The 24,291-nt window shown below is 35.7% G+C and overlaps 1 protein-coding gene across 3 annotated transcripts in view; it reads left to right on the forward strand.

Annotated features, from left to right (window-relative positions):
* Positions 1 to 1,045: 1,045 nt before the first annotated feature.
* Positions 1,046 to 24,291, forward strand: part of dnah5 (dynein, axonemal, heavy chain 5) — a 99,835-nt gene continuing 76,589 nt past the window's right edge. The window contains exons 1-3 of one of the 3 annotated variants that reach the window (XM_059012808.1): positions 1,046 to 1,326; positions 23,714 to 23,848; positions 23,946 to 24,030. In XM_059012808.1, the coding sequence (XP_058868791.1) occupies positions 1,138 to 1,326; positions 23,714 to 23,848; positions 23,946 to 24,030 (409 nt within the window). In that variant the 5' untranslated portion in view covers positions 1,046 to 1,137. Of the gene's footprint in view, positions 1,327 to 2,510; positions 2,654 to 11,788; positions 11,937 to 23,713; positions 23,849 to 23,945; positions 24,031 to 24,291 lie in introns of those variants that run through there. The other 2 variants (XM_059012810.1, XM_059012809.1) reach the window with 2 other exon arrangements.

A 24,291-nucleotide genomic window follows, 5' to 3' on the forward strand; every position in this document is an offset into this window, starting at 1 on the left:
TAAAAACCCAACTGTATAAATGGGTAATTGTATGTAAAAATAATGTGATATCTGTATAATGTGAAATAATGTATAATGTGATATCTTGTAACAATTGTAAGTCGCCCTGGATAAGGGCGTCTGCTAAGAAATAAATAATAATAATAAGCGTGTGCCGTCAGCCAACCGCTTTTTTTCACACTGCAGACTCACCATGCAGCCACCTCAGAACTACAGCGTCGCAGGACAACGCAGCTCTGGGCAGTTAAGCAAGCCGACTGTGTTAAGGCATATGCAATCTTGGCTAGATCAGCCAAAATGTCTTTATATTAACAAGTACCACTAGTGTACAGCAGTGTATTGCTAGCAAAACAAAAGGAAACATGACAGGTCACAAGATGGCAATGGCTACATAAAGATACTTTGGCTGATCTAGCCAATGTTATATGTATCTATGGCACACAACCTGAACTGAAGAGACTAAGGTGAAAGCATCTATCTATCTATCTATCTAAATGACATATACATTTTTTTAATGAAAATACACATTTGACATGTGCTTCTTTCAAAGCTGTTCAAAAGAGACCTATACTTCCACTATGTGTAGTGCAGTAAGATGTGTGCATCTATTTCATTCGCTATACCACTTCAGAAAATTACACCTACACAAAACAAACACAAAAGACATACACAAACACCTCTAGTCGATGTCTTAAACGTTTCTTTTTAATGCTATTACAGCATGTACCGTAGTTTTGCACAGCTATCTGAACCACGTTTTTGAAGACCTCATTCACTGTATTTTTATTGTATGTAGTTAAATAGTGTTATTGTTAAATAGTGGGCCAATATATCAGTGGGATCAAAGACCAGCAGGGTTAATATGTAGATAAAGAAAGGGCGTGGTAATTTGATCTGTTTAGATCATTAAAATACACCCCAGTAACTGTGAAACCACGCGTGTGGAGAGACATAGATTAGGACCAACCAAGAAGTTTCCACGGCAACCAAAAACAACCTCTTGAAGACAAAGTAAAATCTCAGAGCAGCCATATAGGAAACACAAAGCAAAGCGCGCTTAAATACTAGCCAATCGCACAGATTGTCGAGTTGTAAAACGTATTTGCCGATAAACCCGGAAAGTGTGCTTAGGAAATAATGGAAAATGTAAACGGAGATTTTCCAATGAGATCTAGAAGCGCTCGCGCTGGTCTCATCCGTTCATGTTCTACAGAAAATGTCCCAAATATTAATGTGAACGAGCAGCAGGCAACCTCAGTAAAATTTACTTTCAAAAGCAGACCGAACCAACCCATCACCCCTGTGGAGAACATAAAAGAAATACAGGTTTGTCTCTAATCATGTGATTTTGTTGGTCGTACATATTAATTGATCATGGTCGACAATGTCGATTTATTTCTATCAAGTATGAATGCACTCGTGTATGTATTTTAAGCGTTCTTGTTGGAATATTGTTTTTCTGCTGTTCTTATTTTGTATCAACAGCTATCAACGGTAAAATACATACAAAATACCACGAGCTTCTCCTAAAAACCTAAAATTAAAGTCTATACTGTTTTTTTTTCTTCTTAATTTTTGTGATGTTTGCGTTGCTTCCCTGAACAGGCTGCAGGGGGCCTATTGACATTCCCCTGTTGTGCCATACTCTACTGCGACTACCTGTAGCCTGTGCCAGGCATGATTCACAGAGCTGTGTGTTACACGGGCACTTGGCAGACAGTAGGATGAAGTTCAGTTGCATTTGGGACGGGAAATAATCATATGTTAACACTTAGCCCGATTGTGGGACAATAGTGATTACTTCAATTTTAAAGACACAACAATTACTACTAGAAAGGGAATACTTTTTGCAGGCAGTATTAATTAATGTATGTGAAACATTTGAAAAAAGTCAGTTTTCAATCAGATCATCAACCTACGTGCACGATTTATATATATGGAATAAGACAATAATGGTACATACAAGTATCACAATGGAAGTATCAATGTGTTTTTTTCTGTTTTGTTGTGTGGTGATTGAGATGTATCTATTATCACATTATTTTATTATTTTTAGGGCTTTATTGGTGGCTAATTTGATGTTTACAAATGTGTTTACTTGGTTGGTTTAATTTCCCTGATGCGTTTGATTGGTGGTTTGGTTTGTTTTTTTAAATTGAGCTAGAATGGTAAGCAGACACCTGTGTACAGCACAAGGCTGCAGACTTGAGGCCCTTAAGGATACATTGTATCTTGCGTACGATCCTCTGAAAATTCATTTGTGAGAGATAATGTTAATAGTCTGTTTACATTAAAAGTATTATAAAATACCTCTGCTGCATTGCTTTGATTTATTACTGAAATACGAAATAATGCTGCCAGAATACTGTAGTACATTATACTGCAACTACCTATCAACATTAGTACGCCCACCTGGCAACATGTGAACAGTATACAAACCATACTAGCGCACGTTTAGTATTAAACTGAACTGAAAATGTACGGCATTTTCTATTGAAATTCAGGAAAGTAAATAATTAAGTGTTACCCGACCTGGCTAACTAATTCAGTTGTGTTAGCTGTGCTAATTAGGCCAGCAACCGCGTGAACAGTTCTGAAGGCTGCAGTCGCAATGACAACAGAGGCAGGAAGTTTTCCTCGGAAAACAGCAGAGGTACGTCTTTATTTGTATTTATTTTTAAAATCGGATTCGTAAAACATGTACATACCAGCAATTTTTAAAAAAAAAGGAATTAATAAGAATAATTTTATTTCTTTATCCGCTTTTAACCATTTACAGCGTTACAATAAAACATTATTAACGTTTATTATGATGTACTGTAGCCTAACATCAGTTACCAGAAAAGTCGCAATTAAAGAAAAAGATCATTTTTTTTTTTTTTTTATCTATCTAGTGTGTCTATAAAGTTAATATAGGTCAACTTACCAGTAGGTCCTTAATAATGTAATACTTACATGGATAGGGTAACAAGGTCTGGAATGCAATGTGAGCCTGGGAATGATTAATTAACTGTGTAAAAGCGTTGCTACCAGAAAATTCAGAGATGCGGTTAATATGTACACCGCAACGTTAAGTGATCTGTTCCATTTACAAATGGTCAAGTCTTCTTCAGTACACTCCTTTTAAACAAATATATTAGCTGTGCCAATTACAGTATCAATCTGCTTATCTGCCTCCATGTGCTCTCATTGATTATGTATAATATCAATAATGCATGGCAGCTAGTCATGATAGTTACAATGTGATCTTCGCAGTTGAGTAGGCCTACTCAGCGTCGTAACTAGAGCTGCCATTCTACCGAGGTCAAACTTAGGTTTCACGCTATAGCTGGCAGTATTTATATGACTGCTTGGTGTTTACTATTCAACCTCCAAATCTATGTTACACGGCAAACCAACAGAGAAAATTAAGGAGTCTTGTACGTTACCAGAATTTTCACATGAGCATCAACATTGGTGATGCAAAAAAACAAAAACAACCAAGGATAAGACCTAGGTGTCCTTATAGCTGGTTAGGGCCATGGGGCTACTACTTAGCTAGAACCACTTGCAGAGACATTTGCCAAGAGCTGAAGCCTTTTCTGGTGTGTGGAGGGTATTTTGCAGACAACAGGAATAATAGTGGAGGCATGTGTATATATGTCATAATTTATAATTTTAAATCTATTGTGAGAATCATGTATCCAATTGTGATTAAACATGTTTAGAACATTCTTTAGGGGTTAGATATTTGAGCTATCCTTTTTCATTTGTTTTCCTTGTGGCTCATTATAAGGGTATTACTTCTATGTATCAGATTTTAGACAATCTGCCTGTACATATTTGTTAAATTGAGGGTTGAAAAGTCAATATTGCCAAGATATTATCAAGAAAACCAGTAACAAATGCAGATTTCTTTAAAAAAAATGTTTTTCTTAACCCTCTAATTGTCTTCCGCAGACAAAGCATCTGGCTGTAAGCTAGTTTTCTCCTGGGAAATGGCAACCTCAATAATATAGCTTGGAGGAAAAATCTACAGAATATATTATTTATTTATTTATTTATTTATTTATTTATTTTGCTGCAAAGCAGTCCCAGTTGCAATCTTGAAAATCTAGTAATTTAATCCAGCTGTTCCATCATTTCAGATGTTTTGGGTTTTGTTGTTTCTGTAAGGTGTATAATTTCTACTGAAAAGTTCTGAATTTCATCAGATATTGGACAAAGTGGGAGGTGGGGGTAATGATAATAGTGTTTGTAGTATTATCACTTTCTTTTCTTGCATTGAAAGATCTTTCATTTTATATATGAGCCAACTTCCCAATGTTTCGGTATGTTTAACATACTTATGTCAAGGAAAAGTGTGTTTGAAAACAAACAGTGGAGATCTGTATACAGGGCGATTAGAAAGTAAGTTTACCACATCAACGCATTTCTAATCACCCTGTATAATGGATAATATAAATGAAAAAAATACAGTATTCCCAACGGGAGCCACAGTCTTGCAACCTCCTTATATAGGGGAGCAACTTCATTTTATTAATCAAAATAGGCTGAAACATTATTTCAACAACTCACAATTTAAAGCTTTGTGAATATACTAGTATGTTAATGAAGAATGAGCAAGTGACACGCAACATTAAAGGGAACTGAGGGAATACTAAGATATTGCACAGAACCTGTTACTATGTTGCATCACAAATCCTGTTAATAAAAACATAATAAAGGATAGAAAACTTTTGATTTGCAGTTTAGAAAATGATTTCACTGTACTGTATTTTAGGGCAAATGGATTGATACTGTTTAATACAAGAAGTATTCTGTAAAAAAAAAAACCAACACTTTAGCAAGTTTCTTTCAATGAATTTGCTTTTGACCGTCTTTAAAAAAAAAAAAAAAAAAAAAAAAAAAAAAAAAAAAATTAAATAATCCAATGTTCTTGCCAATTGCAGTCATGAATCTAATCCAATGACTGCCATTGTGCCACCTCTGAACCTATTACAAATCTTGGATTTCACTTTGTAGTAATGTGTGAATGTAATTCCAGGGTTGAACATTATGCCCATGGAATGAAAAAGTGTTTTTGTTTGGTATGGGACTGTAATATCAGGAGTAAAGCTTTAGTTAGTGAGCAGTGAGTGTGTTTTATATACTGCATATAAAGTTTGCTAAACAATTAAATCATACTGCAAAACCATTCACTGTACTAAACAGCAGTGTACATACACAAAGTACTTAGTCTTAACACAGTTGTATGGTGCCCTCTACTGCACACATAATGAAATATCTGATTCACACCAATTATCCAGATTCCTTTTAAATCTCTCTCTCTCTCTCTCTCTCTCTCTCTCTCTCTCTCTCTCTCTCTCTCTCTCTCTCTCTCTCTCTCTCTCTCTAGATATATATAAATATGATAGATAGATGCTTTCACCTTAGTTCAGGAGCTGCTCTTCAGTTCTGGTTTCCTGTCATAGATACATGTAACATTGACTAGATCAGCCAAAGTATCTTTATAGGGCCATTGCCATCTTGTGACCTGCCACGTTTCCTTTTGTTTTGCTAGCAATACACTGCTGTACACTAGATAGTGTTGGTACTTGTTAATATAAAGACATTTTGGCTGATACAGCCAAGATTGCATATGCCTTAACACAGACAATATAACAATGCATAAAGTAAAAGGGGCAACTTTATAGTTTCGAGCAGTTCAGAATAGCCAGTGACTTAGTGCAGGGAGGGTGTGGGAGGATCCTGTCTCCCTTTTATATAAGATATCAATAATGTCTTTAATCTTGTAAAGCGATTAGCAAGAGATGGTGACTTAGAGGGGAAATGCTGTCTCAACTTCAGTAATCAGGAAGTCTCACTGCGATTTAAAATGCATTTTATTCTTCTGAATATGTTATCAAATTATTATTAAATACAAATCGTAATAAAGCTCACTTTAGCTGGGATTTGTCAAATACCAGTATACTTAAAAATGTATTAGCTTATTATTTGCATAGGAGAGGCTGTTAGTAATACATGTGGTGTGATTTACTGATAGAACTGTGACAACAAATTGGTCATTCCTATTCCTGGAGCTGGTTTCCTGTCAAGGTCCTTGGCTGAAATGTGGACCTTGCAACTATTACTTCTGCCACTAGGTGACATCATAGTCACACATGCATGCCATTCTGTGAACAGAGGTACAAGCAACTTGATTTGGAATGGTCATCCAGAACTCCAAGTAAAATTATTAAGAAACTAGAAGCCAGCCAAAACTGTGGTCTTATCTGAGTTTCTTAATGATTTGGAATAGGCATAATCTTTTAACCGTAAGGCCAGACATTTTGACTAAATGATGGGAAAACTGTCATTATGTAAATACATTGCTATAGAGTGTTGGGGATTCCACGTTGATTAATTCTTGCATTTTTTAAAAATATGTTTTCGTAGACTTCTTCTGAAACTTTAAATCTGGGGAAAAATAAAAGCTCAACCAACAGAACATTATTCATCACCTAATAATAATAATAATAATAATAATAATAATAATAATAATAATTTAAAAAATGACTTCTGTAAAATAAATACATTTTGAATAACATTTAAAGCCAACACACAGTCTTTTTAAAGATTCTGTTTGTTACTCTTTCTATTTTTAAATAGTGCTTATTGATTATCAGCTGGTTTCAAACTCTCTGTATCCTGTTCTACTTAATTTTCCTGTTTTACATAAAGGAAAAAAAAAACTAAATTGGTTCATGCAGTTTAACAATTAAATGTTAATTGTTACCATACATAATTTTATGAGCCATTGTAATAAATAAATAAATAAATAAATAAATAAAGTATTGCTTTACAGCAAAACGTCATCCTACCTAATTGTGAGATGACTGATTGATTGCAGTACTTTTGTTACAGGCCGTTGCCTGGTGATGTCAAAAGTTGTTGATAAACTGGAGAGGATATGCTTGGTGCTTTCTCTATAATTCAATTGCTAATTCATTTGTTAATTTAGGGTCATACCCTCAGAAACAGAATGAAGGTAATCCTGCTTCTGTAAGTGTGGGATTCACTTTGAAAACTGGTGGTTGTTACTATAACGTTGTACAATGCACATTGTCTGTAGTTTGGGGTCATCTGAAAGGAATTGTTTTACCCAAATAGAAATCTTTCTGAACTGCCTAAAATTGGAAACATGTACACAATTGAATAATTAACATATGCTAAAATGTTTACTTATGATAAAAACAGAAAACAAATTATAGTGACAAACTAAGAATGTCAGTAAATCATGATCATGCAATATATACATTAACATATGGGTTGTAGGGCAATAAATATATGTTTAGTAGAGTAAATATTTAAACTATGTTCCTATTAAAATTATACACAGTTGACTTTGCCTATGGTGTACAATATATCAAGATACTGTAATGTGCAATTTTACAATGCAGTACAGTTAAGTTTAGTAAAACGTTATAAGAAACTAAGTCAAGCAGACAAATGTTTTCGACTTTTGCTTTTTCTGATATAAATAACACATTCAAAACCAAAGGTATTAAAACTTAATATACTGCCTGAGCAGAGGTTTTTCATGCTGTACTGTATAAACTAAATATCCATCTGGTACTGGTGAAATACAATATTTTTGTGAAAAAGCATGTAACCGATCCAAAGAATTCACTTTCTTTAGTAGAATAAATATGGTATTTCCTATGAACCACCCCTTAGGAACCTTCTATATGCTTTTCCATGGCAGATGCTCTGTCAGCCATGTCCCTCTTTATTAATGTAACACCAGCCGGTTTGCTACCTAATGGCAAATTCTGTAAGGTGATATTACAACATAGCTATTACTTGGCTGAAAGGATGACATCTAATATCTCAATAGTGAGATAAAAAGCCACTGTAGGAAAAACAATATTTTAATGTAGATGCTGCAGTGAACTGTATCAGCTGCCCATGAAAATTAGATACTAACGCAATTAGATACTAATGCAGGCTTTTGATATTATTGTCACATGATTGATTTAGAGGGGAGATTCTGTCGGAGATGTTCAATGAATGTTGGCGATGCTTCCATTTAAGTCTGACTTCCATTGCAAGGTAAGTGGAATAGTAATCACGGTAGTTTTACAGAAGTGGAATTCAGCATTATATTCGGTGCTGAATTCCAGTTTGTTTTCTTGATCCACCTTGTAGATAAGGTATAGGACAGACAATTTGCACCTTGGTACATTTTTTTTTGTCCCAGGGGTTGATACTTAATATCCAGGTACTTTATGCAAAAAAAAAAAAAAAAAAAGAATTTGTGATTACAGTATACAAAAATTAAGTCAATTTTGTGTGCTATGACCCATAAGGTTTTCATGTAATGTGTATGTTGACAAAAGATCACCTCAGTCTAACTACTCATGTGACAGTCTAAATAGACAATGCAATACTGGCTTGACGCTGAATAACAAGAAAGCTCTGTATAAAGATATTCTAAATTCCAAATGATACTGGGGTGGCATAGTGAACAGAGTCTTGGTGATTTACAGGTGGAGTTAGTAGTTATCTCTGGCCCCTGGTTGCTGTGACCCTTAAACTGTTCACACAGTCTGACTGCTTCAATAATTTAATTCTGCCATCTTGGTTCACGTTGTCATGTTTCAGTATGGTCAAATATTCCATAAGGGTAATTCCAGCTCAAGTGGACCAAACCCTGGGGAGGTGTTTCAAGGGCCTTCCAACAAAAACATGATTCATTTGAACAATGTCCATTTCAGCAGGAACGTCCCAAATTTGAGTGTTTATGTGCATAAAAATTTGGCAAAAAGAATGTTTATTATCTGTAAAGTAAATGGTTGATGTGGCTTTTAATTAGAACGTTTGTGGCAGTGCACAAGCCCTGCTGTTGTAAGTAGTGTGTGTGTGTGTGGGGGAATGTAAGGTGGGGAGGGATGGGGTTAAAATCTGTCCTTGCCAATAATACAGGTGTGGCCATTCCCCCATTGGGTAATTGGTGCTAACTGGGGAATGGCCACATTTATTTAAAAAATGAAGCAAAATTATTTGGTTGGTTGGAGGAGTTAGTCTTTTGTTTAAACCTTTTAGTTTGGCCCTCGTGTCATATTTATTTTGTTCCTGTTCTTGTGTTTGTTTTTGTTAAATAAACAAGCGCACCAGCACTTAAACTGCAGCTTTCTGTCTCTGGGTCTAATTCCTGCCGGTAACAGCTTGGGCCGTGACGCTACCCTGTCACAATGTTATAAATTGTTTTCAGATACTTTCCAAAATGCTTGGGCGTTTTTTTTTTTCTGTACAAATATGTACAGTAGTAACTGGACAGTACTTGCACACTTAAGTTTTACCTTTCTTTTTTTTTTTTATGTCTTCCACAACAAAATCCTTATGGTCACGAGCACATTCTTCTGGGTTTTTTGTGTGTATGCATTCAACATTTCGTCACAATTTGCAGTTCTGTTTTAAATCCTCCATATCTTAACTGTAATACAGCTTTAAATCCTGCGAACAAGCCTCCATTCATAATTGTAATCTCATTTTAAATCTCGGATGTGGAGTCAAATAGAAATGTGAGAATGTGCTGCCACTCAGTAGTTGGGGCGGGTTTAAAGTATTCAGAATGAGTCAATGATGGATACAAGTCAGGAAGGAGGGACATTGTCCAGCTGTACTGGGAAAGGCAGTTAGTGGGTTTTATTTCTTAATGGGAAAGGGGGGGTCAACGTGAATTGAGTAACCATTTCCACTGTTTATCCGGTGTAAGGGTCAAAGCCAATGCCTTCAGCGCAGAAAGCTATGTCCTCACCCAGCGCAATTGGCTGGATTACCAGTGGGGAGATTTAATTGCCCCGTCAGGGATCTCGGTGCACGGCTACCCCCAGTCTGCTCTCTGTGTGGTCTCGATGATGCCAGCTGTGTTTCTCCGAACATTGAAGCTGACCCTGTGGGCACAAAATTCACCTTTATGCCAGCGTGCCAGTAGCCACACAGGGCAGTTCATACAATTAAAAATGTACAGAGCCAGCTTCTGCCAAAAACTAATTTTTCTGAACAAATAAATAGTTATTATTAAGTTAAATGTTGTTGTTTCGTTCTGTGGCTAATAATTAGATTTATTTATGAAACCTGGTGGGGGGGAGTGGAGTTTTTTTGCAGAAGGGTAATAATTTATAAAAATGTTTCTGTAAGTAAAAATTAACTACATCCAAACTTGCAATGAACTCGAAATCACAACATTTAAGAACCGTGATGTTTCACCTCACAATCACATTTAGAAGGAGGAAAGCATCTGCTCTGCAGAAGCTACTACTACAAAACCCTTTAATTGCAAGACGGTGCCTATGAAGGCGCGTGCCCAGGACCGTCGGAATGACCCGCAGTTGTTGGGAGCCTGGGACTTCGGGAGCAACAGAACAGAAGTAGGTCAGCTTAGGGGATGTGGATCCCAAAACAATATAGAGAGGGTTACCGTAGAGTAGTAGGTTCCTGGAGCGGGATGTTCCTGTTAGTGGGACTAGCTCTCGTCATTTTGTGTGGCAAACTTATTTTTAGCTTTGTTTTGTTTTGTTTTCTTTATTACATGTGACACTAGGGTTACCATTGTTGGTACCCTAGTGTCAGCACTGTGTTCAAATTAAATCTGCATGCCTGGGCAATGTATCAACACCAATGCTCTGTGTCTGTGTCAATATTTTCCAGTGACTACACACATACATAACACATCCTCTGTTGCACCCGGAAATCCTACATCAATTGTAAGATAGCACTGACATGGTCGATTCGCACAGGAGTTAAAACACACAGGACGCCTAAGTTTTAAATTTTACAGAAGGTCCCGATGTCCTGTAAAATAATCGGAGGACCTCTGAGAATTATCTGGGATAAAAAGAAATGGACGGTTTGCACGGGACTACACTTCACCAATGTCAGTAAAAATTCAGAAACCACCGCTTTATATGGTGATTTTTAGGCCTGTGAGAATCAGGCTTTAGATTGCACGTAGTTACTGGTACACCTGACGGTCCCTGCTGGAAACACTGGTACTTGAGATGAACAGGTTGAAAACCACTTGTGTAAAGGCAGTAGAACAAATGAAAAAATCACAGATTTTTTAATTATTTTTTCCTTTTCCCTTACTTGAATTAGCTGAGGCCATAATGTCTTCTATTAATCTTCAACTTCGACGTCTCATCGCACGTTGGTTTGAACAGTATGTGCACACGTGTTGTCCAAACAAAGGAGTTGAAGGCTGAATCTGGTGTAAAAATGACAGGACTCTGCCCAATCACAACTGGATACATGGTTGAATTATTATTAGGTGGGCAGCGACGCAAACAGCTCACGGATCAGAGCTTACATTGGTTGGGACGGGTTTACAGTGTTGTAAGTGGCTGACATTTCCTTCTCTCCAGTGTTGTTGAATAATGAATTTGGGGGGGGGAGGTGGCGGGGGGGGGCAAAACCCAAAACCACCCCCCTAGCTACGCCACTGGTTCTGTCTGACCCCCAGGGCTTAACAAACACTGTATCTTGGAAGGTAAGGGTTATCAAAGTGTGACGGGCACTCCCCCGATAGAACCGTTTATTAGAATTTAGCTGCACTACACCCTATTGACTTAGTAAGAGCAGCAGTTAGAATGCAAGTAATACAAATGCAGATTTGAAGCTATTGAACCTGAGAAACTCATTGACTCAGGTTTAACTATAATTCCTGTCAGTTTTTTACTTCTGTTTACTCATGACTTAATATTGTTTGATTAGTTATTACAATTACTTTATAGTATTTGGACATCAGAGCTTTATATGCACAATGCAAAAGCAGTTGTTGGCCCAGACAGATATGTATGTGGAAAGAGACGTTACACTGAGTGCATAGTCTGGTGATTTTGTGAGCTTTAACCAAAATGTCCAGGACTTTTAAGAAGCAGCTCTGGAAGCAGAGTATTACAAGAGTCCTCAAGGTAAGAAAGACATCTCCATGTAATTTTTTTTTTTTTCTTCCCCATTGCAGTCTTTTCGTTGTACAGTAGACTTTCACTGATTTGAACCAGTTGGGATCGGACCCTGTTCAAAATGTGGTGTTTGGAGTACTGATTGTAATCTGTACCACACCAAGAGTGCCTTGTCTAATCTTTTTTTTGTTTTTGATACTTCTGTTTAATCCAAATTCTTAACCCTTTGCATTAAAAAATCCAGAGACTGTTGTAAGTGTTTTACACACATTCTACAGCAGCGACACTGAAGTTTTGTTTGTACAGCTGCTATCATGGATTGGATTGCAGGTCAGTTTGTAGTCGAGAGAGTTACTTTATCCTTTTATTTTCTTAAAGTAATAGAGTAAAGCAAATTCACATTGCTAAAAATCTAATACATTTTGTTTAACAATTATAAAATAAATGTTGTTTATTGGATGTTTGAGGTTAGGCTTTTATATAGTATTATTTTTCTCTGTCTCTCTTATTCTTATATATATACAGTGTGTATATATATATATATATATATATATATATATATATATATATATATATATATATATATAAGGCTTGAAGTTAACGTATATTTGGTAGCAAAAAAAAAAAAAATTTGCTACTGTGTTTTTTTTTTTTAATTTTTTTATTTTTTTTATGCAGTAGCATTTTTCTGATACCTTATGCTGCAGTTTGTATGACCGAACCTGAGTGAACAGGTACACAATTACCAGTATTAGTTTTTTTTAGAAAACACGCACATTATTAGTATCTTTCATAAAGCGGGAAACCATTGCTAATAGAGCTTCCTGATTTGTAGATGACTGAGGTTTGTACCGTCCCATGTAGATATGCGTGAGGTCCACACTGCAAATCGTATTGGACAGTGCAGTACAAATACCTACACTACCAGAACAACATGGATACAATTTCAAGATATGAAGTTTATTTTATAGACAAAGTAAAATTTCTATAAAATTCACATTTAATCTGTCATGGAGAATGGCAGCTCCGGTTTTGTTAAAATTAAGGCTTCTGTTTTTCAGTTTGTATTTTTCGGTGCTTATTTTTGTAAGTCGTTTTTTTCGGGGGCTTTCGTTTTTGATATACTGTATGAAATTAGTGTTTTCGGTTACTTTCCAAAATGCTTGAGCGTTTTTTTTTCTGTTAAAATATGTATAGTAGTAACTCCACAGTACTTTGCTGTCTTCCACAACGAAATCCCTATGGTCACAGCCACATTCTTCTGGGGTTTTGTGTGCAGGCATTTTTGTACATTTTGCCACAATTCTATTTTAAATCCTCTGTATCTTATCTGTAATACAGCTTTAAATCCCACGAACAAGTCTCCATTCCTGATTGTAATCTCGTTTTAAATCTCGCAAGTGGAGTCTCCAATAGAAATGTAGGAATGTGCTGTCACTCAGTAGTTGGGGTTGGTTTAAAGTATTGAGAACGAATCAATGATAGATGCAAGTCAGGAAGGCGGGACATTGCCCAGCAGCACTGGGAATTGTATTTATTATTATTTTTGTTCTAGGTTTTATTTTTTAATTGGAAAAGGGTAAAGTCAACGTGAATTGATTAACCATTTCCACAGTTTTTCCAGTGTTTATTGGCTATCCACCGATTTGATTTTTTTTGTATTTGGGGGGGGCGGGGGTCAGAAACCCGAAGCCCGAAGCCCTAGTTATAATTTTAACTGTAGTTTCACCCACGCTAAAAATGGACACATTGGAGGCTGTGTGGTCCGTGGTTAAAGAAAAGGGCTTGTAACCAGGAGGTCCCTGTTTCAAATCCCAGCTCACTCACTGATTCAGCCTTGAGCTTAAGTCACTTAACCTCCTTGTGCTCAGTCTTTCGGTTGAGACATTGTTGTAAGTGATTCTGCAGCTGAGCATAGTTCACACACCCTAGTCTCTGTAAGTTGCTTTGGATAAAGGCGCCTGCTAAATGATAATAATAATAAATTATTTTTATTATTACTTTATCAAAATTCTGACTATGGGGGGGGGGGGGGGGGGTAATAAATAAAAAAACAGGAGCAAATAGAGCTGTAATGTTACCATGATTCAAGTAACGGCTTTGTTGTTTTATCAGTATGAATAATAGAAAATATACAATCTAGTTGAGGTGCATTAATTTATCTGTTTTCTTTTTATAATAGATTATCGCTACCTTGCATACTTCTCCTGTTAACTAGAAACGTGTGCTTTAACAAAAAAAAGTTTATATATATATATATATATATATATATATATATATATATATATATAAAATCTTGCACCATCAAACTGTAAGACAGATAGAGGATAATTTTGTACCACTTAATTTGCACTGATGAAACATAACTAGACTTGCAACTTTTTTATATTAATCGGTAAAGCTTGTTAAACGTCAAAATCCCCAAAAATATGAGTTCGATTGAAATAAATTTATATACGATAAACGCCGGTAAAAACACTCGCTATTTTTTATTTTCTTACCAAAGATGATAATTTAGAAATCATCTCTAGTTTGTGTAGTTTATATGTACTTGCTGTCTGTCAGTCATCTCAGTGGTCCGTTAGTACTGGAGTTTCACCCTGTTCTTTTGCTTTAGGTATACGGTGACAGTTACTAGTTTGATTTGAAAATGGGGCGCAAGAGAAAAACACTTAATGAATATTGTGCACAATACCCTGGCCGACGGCTGAAATCTGCATCAGGACAAAGCGGGCCCGTCTGCCTTGCCTTCCAGTGACTGAGTCCAACTGTGCTGAAGTAGGAGAGGGGGAGGGAACTCGGACTCTGAATAATAAGTACAAGTTAGTTCTGTTTAGCTATCTAATGTTTTGTTCTGTGCATAGTATTTTTACTCAAATTTATGATATAAAAGCCTGTTTAATACATATGCTGCGTTTACTACGGTTTATTTGAGACCACTTTTAAATGTATAGCTCAGGTGTGACCAAATGTTATTTCAATTAGAATGTTGGTAACCATGGTTTTGTTGCATGTTGAATATGATAAAAGTTTCCTAGACAGAAAATAGACGTTTGTAATATTTGAAAGAAGTCAGAAAAAAAGAAATGACAAAATAACTGAAAGCAAATAAATAGTTATGTTGAGATCACAAGATCAATTATATCTGGCTCTCAAAAGTATGAAATGGTCAAAAAAATGAGCCACCATATAAAAGTACAGATACATTTATTACAATAAAGTATGATATTTATTAGTCCTGTATTTCGTTGTCAAAGAGGAATATACAGAAATGCAGTGGAGGATGGTTAATAAGGGCTGAAAGGGCTAAGCCCCTTCAGGGACATATTACTTCACCGTGTTAACTTAGTGCCACTATTCATTTTTAGGCTACCAGCTGCCACTGGAAATATGTAAACTATATTTTTATGTAAATCAGACAGGACGTTGCAGGGCTTACTCCAGTGAAATCCAAAGGAAATTTCACCCCCCTACAGTGTTGTTAGAAAGGCAAACTGTTACAGAACTGGTTTGTCTTTTCAGGCTTTACTTGAACCGATTTTGTGAAAACTGTACAGTCTAAAACCAACCTACCCCGCAGCAGGTCTGACTTGAAATGAACAGTCTATTTGTCTAGAATTAGTCTTGGTTTGATTTTTCAGACTAGTCTGAGCACAGCTTTGGTTGGAAGTCAGATAGAACCAACATCCACAGCTAGATTGAAAATAGCTTGTTTGGATTTTATTTGCCATCTGATGAAATCACCTACCTGTCTTAACAGTTGCTATAGCAACAACAACCAAGTAGATTTGACAAGCTTTGGATCTTTGAAATACAATATTGTTATGAACATGATGCAAGTTGGTTCTACTTTAGAATAACAATGAGAGCTAGAACTGTGCCCTGAACTGTATCAGTATTCATAGTTGGATTAGGATATTGGCAAGGGAATACTCTGACCTAGGTAATGGGATTCAGTTAAGAAAGTAATTTGAATCTAAATGAATGCAATGTGAGCCATGCTTACATTGGATAGATGTCAAGACCACACAATCCAACATTACATCTGGCACTAATTTAATTGGTATCTTATTTGGCAGCCTCTCGGAGGTCATGTATTGTACAAGTATGGGTATTAAACTCCACTCACTCTCTCTGAAGGTCGTCATTCAAGTACAAGTACTATAGAAAACATGTTTTCAAATCAGCAAGAACTAAGTTGTAAGTAGTGAAAAAGGACTCCACAGACCTTGTCTTGCATAAATATTGAAATATTTATTTTAATAAAGCTTTATATGTTTTATGTTAACATAATGTTCACGGGACGGACATAACATAACGGGACGGACATAATGTGGGAACATAAGGTTCCTGGTCCATAACACATAAGAAGAACATAAGAACATAAGAAAGTTTACAAACGAGAGGAGGCCATTCAGCCCATCTTGCTCGTTTGGTTGTTAGTAGCTTATTGATCCCAGAATCTCATCAAGCAGCTTCTTGAAGGATCCCAGGGTGTCAGCTTCAACAACATTACTGGGGAGTTGGTTCCAGACCCTCACAATTCTCTGTGTAAAAAAGTGCCTCCTATTTTCTGTTCTGAATGCCCCTTTATCTAATCTCCATTTATGACCCCTGGTCCTTGTTTCTTTTTTCAAGTCAAAGAAGTCCCCCGGGTTGACATTGTCTATACCTTTTAGGATTTTGAACGTTTGAATCAGATCGCTGCGTAGTCTTCTTTGTTCAAGACTGAATAGATTCAATTCTTTTAGCCTGTCTGCATACGACATGCTTTTAAACCTGGGATAATTCTGGTTGCTCTTCTTTGCACTCTTTCTAGAGCAGCAATATAGTTTTTGTAACGAGGTGACCAGAACTGAACACAATATTCTAGGTGAGGTCTTACTAATGCATTGTAGAGTTTTAACATTACTTCCCTTGATTTAAATTCAACACTTCTCACAATATATCCGAGCATCTTGTTAGCCTTTTTTATAGCTTCCCCACATTGTCTAGATGAAGACATTTCTGAGTCAACATAAACTCCTAGGTCTTTTTCATAGTTCCCTTCTTCAATTTCACTATCTCCCATATGATATTTATAATGCACATTTTTATTGCCCGCATGCAATACTTTACACTTTTCTCTATTAAATTTCATTTGCCATGTGTCTGCCCAATTTTGAATGCTGTCTAGATCATTTTGAATGACCTTTGCTGCTTCAACAGTGTTTGCCACGCCTCCTATTTTTGTGTCGTCTGCAAATTTAACGAGTTTGCTTACTATACCTGAGTCTAAATCATTAATGTAGATTAGGAATAGCAGAGGACCTAATACTGATCCCTGTGGTACACCACTGGTTACCTCACTCCATTTTGAGGTTTCTCCTCTAATCAGTACTTTCTGTTTTCTACCTGTTAACCACTCCCTAATCCATGTGCATGCATTTCCTTGAATCCCTACTGCATTCAGTTTGAGAATTAATCTTTTATGCGGGACTTTGTCAAAAGCTTTCTGGAAATCTAAATAGACCATGTCATATGCTTTGCAGTTACCCATTTTCAATGTTGCATCCTCAAAAATGTCAAGTAGGTTAGTTAGACATGATCTCCCTTTCCTAAAACCATGCTGGCTGTCTCCCAGGATATTGTTACCATATAGGTAATTTTCCATTTTGGATCTTATTATTGTTTCCATAAGTTTACATATAATAGAAGTCAGGCTTACTGGTCTGTAGTTACCTGGTTCGGTTTTGTCTCCCTTTTTGTGGATCGGTATTACGTTTGCTATTTTCCAGTCTGTCGGTACAACCCCTGTGTCAAGAGACTGTTGCATGATCTTGGTTATCGGTTTGTAAATAACTTCTTTCATTTCTTTGAGTACTATTGGGAGGATCTCATCTGGCCCAGGGGATTTGTTTATTTTAAGAGCTCCTAGTCCCTTTAACACTTCTGCCTCTGTTATGCTAAAGTTATTTAAAATTGGATAGGAACAGGTCGACATGTGGGGCATGTTGTCCGTGTCCTCCTTTGTAAAAACCTGTGAAAAGTAATCATTTAATATATTTGCTATTTTTTTTCTTCATCTATGATTTTGCCATTTGTGTCTCTCAGACATTTAACCTCCTCTTTGAATGTTCTCTTGTTGTTATAATATTGGAAAAACATTTTGGAATTTGTTTTAGCCCCCTTAGCAATATTGATTTCTATCTCTCTTGGCCTTTCTAACTTCCTTTTTGACTTGTGTTTGCAGTTCCAAGTACTCTTTCTGTGTGCTTTGTTTTTGGTCCCTTTTAAACGCTCTGTAAAGTGCCTTTTTTCGCTGAATATTTTTTTTAATTGATCTATTAAACCATTTTGGCCATTTTGTTTTAGATTTAGATTTGTCTACTTTTGGGATGTAATTGTTTTGTGCCTCTAGTACTACATTTTTAAAAAACAGTTTTGAACCACAATGAACACTGCTGAAATGACAACCTTAAAGTACTGAGAAGGTGAAATCGATCTGTTGTGAGGAGAGGCAAAATATATCTCCCAAGCAAAAAACTTGTACATGCTGAAAACTCTGTACAATTCAATGACAAAAGTTAGATTGAGTTTTGGTTTACATTCTTGTATACTTGGATTTGGTGTGGTCTCCACCCCCAAACCATAGTGTGATAAACTGATAATGGTCCCATCAAGAGGAATGAGTGTTTTGGCACATATTATTTGACATTTAACATGAACCTTGATAGGTGTGAATTGGTCAAGAATTGAGCACTGCTTCACAACCACTGGTAAAAAGAACAAAACCACATGACACTGGAATAAAAACCAGTCATAAATTACACCATGCTACCTGTCCTCTAGTCACCATCGCCACAGCTATCAAAAGTACTGTACAACCACAGGACTTAGTTACAAACTAACTGGTTTCACTGCCAAACCACTAACTTTGTTTACATTATTTATTGTAAAATAGGTACTGCTCAGTACAGTATGTTGGCAAAACTAATCGGTGGCCACTAAATTTGCACAATAAAAATGAGATTTTGAACACTTGGACTCTTAATCAACATGCTCGTAAATTGAAACACCACACAGCAGTATCAGTTCTATTTCCTACCAAAATGCTGCAAGAAAGAATTGTTAGCATAACTAACAACAGACACTCATTCAGAATAAATAACACACAATATTTCACCAGTAGTACACCCTCTTCCTTTGCTTTTACCTTGTTGCTTTCGCTGTGTTCTTAACTTGAATCCATTCAGTTAACTTACAATTTACACATTTTACCATTTTACTTGTTAACGTATTTACCTAACATTTTTTATTTTATTAAATCCTGCATCTTCTCTCTGTCTGATAAGTACCAATTCACTCCACCAGAAGGTTAATTTTAATGTATGTTTGTAAGTGTTTGGTGGCGACATCTAATCAAGTTGACAGTGTATCTCTCACATACTCTTTGCTGTGTCATTTTCTTTTAAGTTTATTTTAGTATTCCTACACCATTTAATGTTTTATAGTTGATGAATGGGTGTCAGCACTTTTGATAAAAAGTACTTAACTAAATTCTTATTTTAGATATGGTAAAAAAACAATAACAAAAACAAAAAAAACTTAAACTTACTTAGGTATTTAAGTAGTAACAGTAAATTCAGACCACATAATGGTTCATTAAGAATCTGAAACCACATTACTTACAGACCCCAGTGTATTTTAAACAGTTATCCATAAATGATAGCATGCAGTTGTTTATAGTCCTGCCATAGTTACACACATAACAACTGTTTCATTCAAAGCAAACACTCCAAGCATAATAAGGTAAAAAGTAACTGAAGTAACATGACACATATAAAAACATAATCCCTTTTTTTGTGATGTGTCATTAAAAGTAATCGGCTGTAAGATGAGCTGATATATATTATTTCATCTTTAATGTAAACAGTATTACTGTCACATTAGTCAAATCCCTTAACCCTTTACTAACAACTGCTTTCATTATTACTTTTGGTCTGGTATTTATTTTGCTGCTATTGAACCAAACAGACCCTTGTTGTCTATCTATCTATCTATCTATCTATCTATCTATCTATCTATCTATCTATCTAATATACTTTTTTTTACTTCAGATTTATCAATACACTAATGTCAAGTATGAACATATGGGGGAAATACTTTTGTCTGATACTTTTGTTATATTGTTTGTAACAGATTTCCAATAGCTGCTGGAAAATGTGGTGTGTTTATTTGTATATGGTACAGTAGGAATGTTTTTGTTTTAAATTATTAATTGAAAAGGCAATAATTGAGTTATAGATGGTACAAAACCTGTGAATGTACATATTTTCTAAAATGTTAATAAAAATGGCAAGAATGCACAGGGATATACAACAGTTTAGTCCACCCAGTTTTCTATTTACTTTTTTTTCTGCCCATCTGTACCTGCCATTAATGCCTAACTATTCTCTAACAATATAGTATCTATTTGTGATGTTGGTAGGAGGGGACCTACACTAAAACTAGGTACCTGAAGGGTTAATGCTGGGTTGCTCCATTCCCACAACTGTTGCCTTTCAACTGGTTCAATAAACAACTACAACAAGGGAGGGGTTCAAGCTGTTACACAGCAACAGCGTGGCCTAAGGCCTTTCATCAATCCTTTCTCTGGGTTATTTTATCAGTACTGACATGTGATTTATAATGCTGTCAGGTTGCTTGTTTGTTTTATACTGTAGGTTAATAGCTTTATTTGTTTTCTCATGCCTAGGCTTGCTGTGTTATGAGAAAGATAAGTTACTAGAACTCTGGTATATTTTTGAAAACACTAGTTCATTTATGGTTTCTCTGAATAATACTATGTTATTGATCAAACTGATGTAAAAAAGGAAGAGTCTCAAGACAAAGCTTCATTTTAGTTTGAGTGATAATTTAGTCTTACAAATCAAGCTTCCTTAATTCATTATTGACTAACAAGGAAAATATGTGTACAGTATATACAATATGAACAACCCAAATTTGTGTTGCCACCTTGTAATTAATCTTGAACGACACATAGGGATCCTGAAGTCATACAACCAAAAGGCAAGGTTCAGAAAAAAATAAAACTTTACTTATGGTGAACAACATATTTATACTGGAGTTACATGTTACTTAAAAGCATTTTTGGTGAAGTAATTTTTTTTTTTTTTTTTTTAAATACCAGACTTTTATTCCAAAGTTAAATGTCAGAACCAACTACATGATATCTGCAATACTGATGAGGACACTAAAAGAATGGCTTGTGCATGATATATCTCTCATAAGATTTATAAACCTATAATTCTAATTCATGACCACAGACCAGTAGTACAGTTCATGGTTAAGTATAACGTTCTGGAATAACTACTGAAAAGTGGACTAACGCGACAGGAATCGGAAACAATTAAATTAGAAAGGTACATAATTTGATTGACCCCTGGACTTTTTATTGAATTGCTTTAAAAAAAAAAAAAAGAAAAAAAAGGCCGACAGTAGTACAATGCTAGAAAAGAAGGAAGGAGGAAGATTTCTTTAATGGAGCTTTCAGCTTTTATTGGCTTGCTTTTTCACTGTTACCTAGCAACAGAGTCTAATGACTCACTGCAGTTACTGTTATCTCTCACTGTTTAATAAGGAGGCCCTGATTTTGTTAACGCAATTCTATATGCTGAATGCATCCTACAGTAAAGTTTGACCATGGTACAACACAACCTTATTTGGGGGAGTTATTTGTTCTGGTGACTGGTTCTTTAAAATGATGGCATTATACTCAAACAGCTTTGGAAAAGATTACGGGGGAGTCAACTGGATGCTACACTATACGAAAGCAGTGCTTTTAAGTAATAGTAAATAGTCAACAATTTACCTGATTGTGATGAGCCTGCCTCTCTGGTCGACTAAGTTCACATTTTGTTTTAGCATCATATTGGTGCTGGATCTTTAGATGATATGTATGCTGTATACATTTTGAACCTGATGTCCCTCTCAGCAAGAAACTTTTTCCTGAATTTTGTTCATTTCTGTGTTTTGTGATTGTTCCATTGTATTGACTGGTAACTTGTTTGGAAAGCTTTCTGTATGAGCTTTTAATGGGAGGAGCACTTTTGGCTCAGTTCAACAGAGTTATCTACTTAAGTGAGTTACGACAAAGTTTGGGACTCTGAAGAGGTGAATGGTGATCTCTGCCAGACAGAAGTAAACATGGCTAATATGAAGACACAGAAGAATAAAGGAGAGCTGCAGTCATCCCTGATATCCAATAGTCAGATCACCGCATTTAAAGTATGTTTACAATTACAACTTACTATACTAAAGAATATGTTTAATGTACTCGGATAAAGTAATGCATTTATTATGTACATGTATTTATTTATTTATTTTAAAGCAGTGCTGAACTGTATACAATTAAAACATAAAATGGAATGAAAAAAAAGTTTTTCATTAATTACTAGATCCCATAGCGAATTCTGGAGAGGGGCAGAGAGCCACGAGCAATACTTGTATATTCCCACTGAATCTCTTATTATGCTGATTTATGCCACTAATTTAGCTGCCCCCAAGTTACAGGGAGCAGTGGAAATTAAGGTTGGCTGACATCCTATCTGGGGATTAGCTGTGTGTTTAAAGAAGGGTAACAACATTCAGAGTTATAATATGCACTTATAAATTATATATGACTGCTTAAACATACATCATTTAGTTGTAACCATATCCAACAATAGCACATTTTTGTTTGAACAGCTCCATATGGCTTCTGTGGTTCAAATTTTGCAGAACGTATAAGGGGCAACATGAACTTTCCAAATGTAGTATTTCGAAGGATGCTTTATTTTAAGGAAGTTCTAGCTTGCTGAATCAGTGTGTAGCAAACTGGTAAAACACTTTTTAGTTCCCAGGGAAGTCATAAAATGGGCAACAAAGGGAATACTTTGTTAGCAACTACTCTTCTCTTTGGAATGCGTTGTTCGACTTTTAATAGTTGTACCTACTAGTTTTCTCTGTAGAATATAAACTACTTTTCTCTTGGTCAGTCATTGTAAAGTGAATTATTATCTAAGCTGGTAAGTGTAAAACATAAATAAAGTAAAGGAAATTAAAAGGCAATCAATCTTTTAGATGAAACAAAACAAATATACATTACACAAAAAAACTAAAATGGGTAATGAAAGAAGAAATCTCATGCGCCAAAATGAAAATTCAGTCCTAGACAATATCCTATCAGACAAAATGATTGTATTTATGTAAAAATGTCTGAAACAAAAAGAAAACAAGGCAAACAATAATGACACACTAACCCTCTTGAAAAAATCTTATGGCATAAAGAACATGCATATTTAAAAGCTGTGCTAAGCTGATTCATATGCATTAAAAAAAACAGAACAGTACACATTTTTTTTTTGTTTTGTGTTTCTTTTTGGTTAAACCTTACGAACAGGAAATAAGTGTGCAGCAAGTTAAGGATTTATCATTAAACAATAAATGATATTGTAACAGGCAAACACACCCTCTACGTGCATGTCATTGACAATTATACATTTATATTTATCCATGTTTAGAAAAATGGCACGTCCAAGAATGTAGTCTGAGAGTTATAGATATGCAGTACAATATTTTTTTCAATGTCAGTGGTCTACAGTGTAGCTACTATATAAGGGATGCCTATTCTATTTGGTTGTGCACATATGTATACTTAAGACTTTCAATCAAGATATTTTGTTTGTTGCTCAAGCAGTAGGCCAGTTAAAGGCCAGTTGACTGTTGTAGTTGTGAACATTGGCCTTATTTCCTGTTTCTTACAGCAAAAGCTGAAGGAGGAGCGTGAGGCAAAGCGAGCTCAGTTAGACAGCAGACATGACTATGTGCTGGGGATTGTGGCCTCCTGTGTGGGACTGGAAAAGGGGGAGATTGAAGATGCCATTCTGGAGGGCACACAGGTTAGCAACTTGTATTATTTAAATTTGTATTTCACGTTCTTGGATATTCAGTAATTTTTCTCTATGCTGTATAAGTTTTGATTTATATTCCTAACAGATTGAGCGTATGGACCATTTCTTTGATGCTGGGGGGCTTCCTCATATTATGTTCTACTACCAGGATGTGGAACCAACAGAATCAGGTAAATGCAACAGTGACCTTGCTGTAGCTCTCAGCATGCCAGCAATTGACTCAGGAATGTGTTTTATGGGGAAAAGAGGAAACTGTGTGGTGTACAGGGAATAATATATCTTGAAAATGATAGCTCTAATTTACAATTCGAAAACAAAAAAAAATTAAAATATATTCTTAGCATAACCTATAACCTATAACCAAACATGACATGGAGAGGAGTAAATATGTTCTAGGACATCTCATTTATACAGTGTTATTCATTTGTGGT

Source organism: Acipenser ruthenus, chromosome 3 (assembly GCF_902713425.1).
Source record: "Acipenser ruthenus chromosome 3, fAciRut3.2 maternal haplotype, whole genome shotgun sequence".
NCBI lineage: Eukaryota > Metazoa > Chordata > Actinopteri > Acipenseriformes > Acipenseridae > Acipenser > Acipenser ruthenus.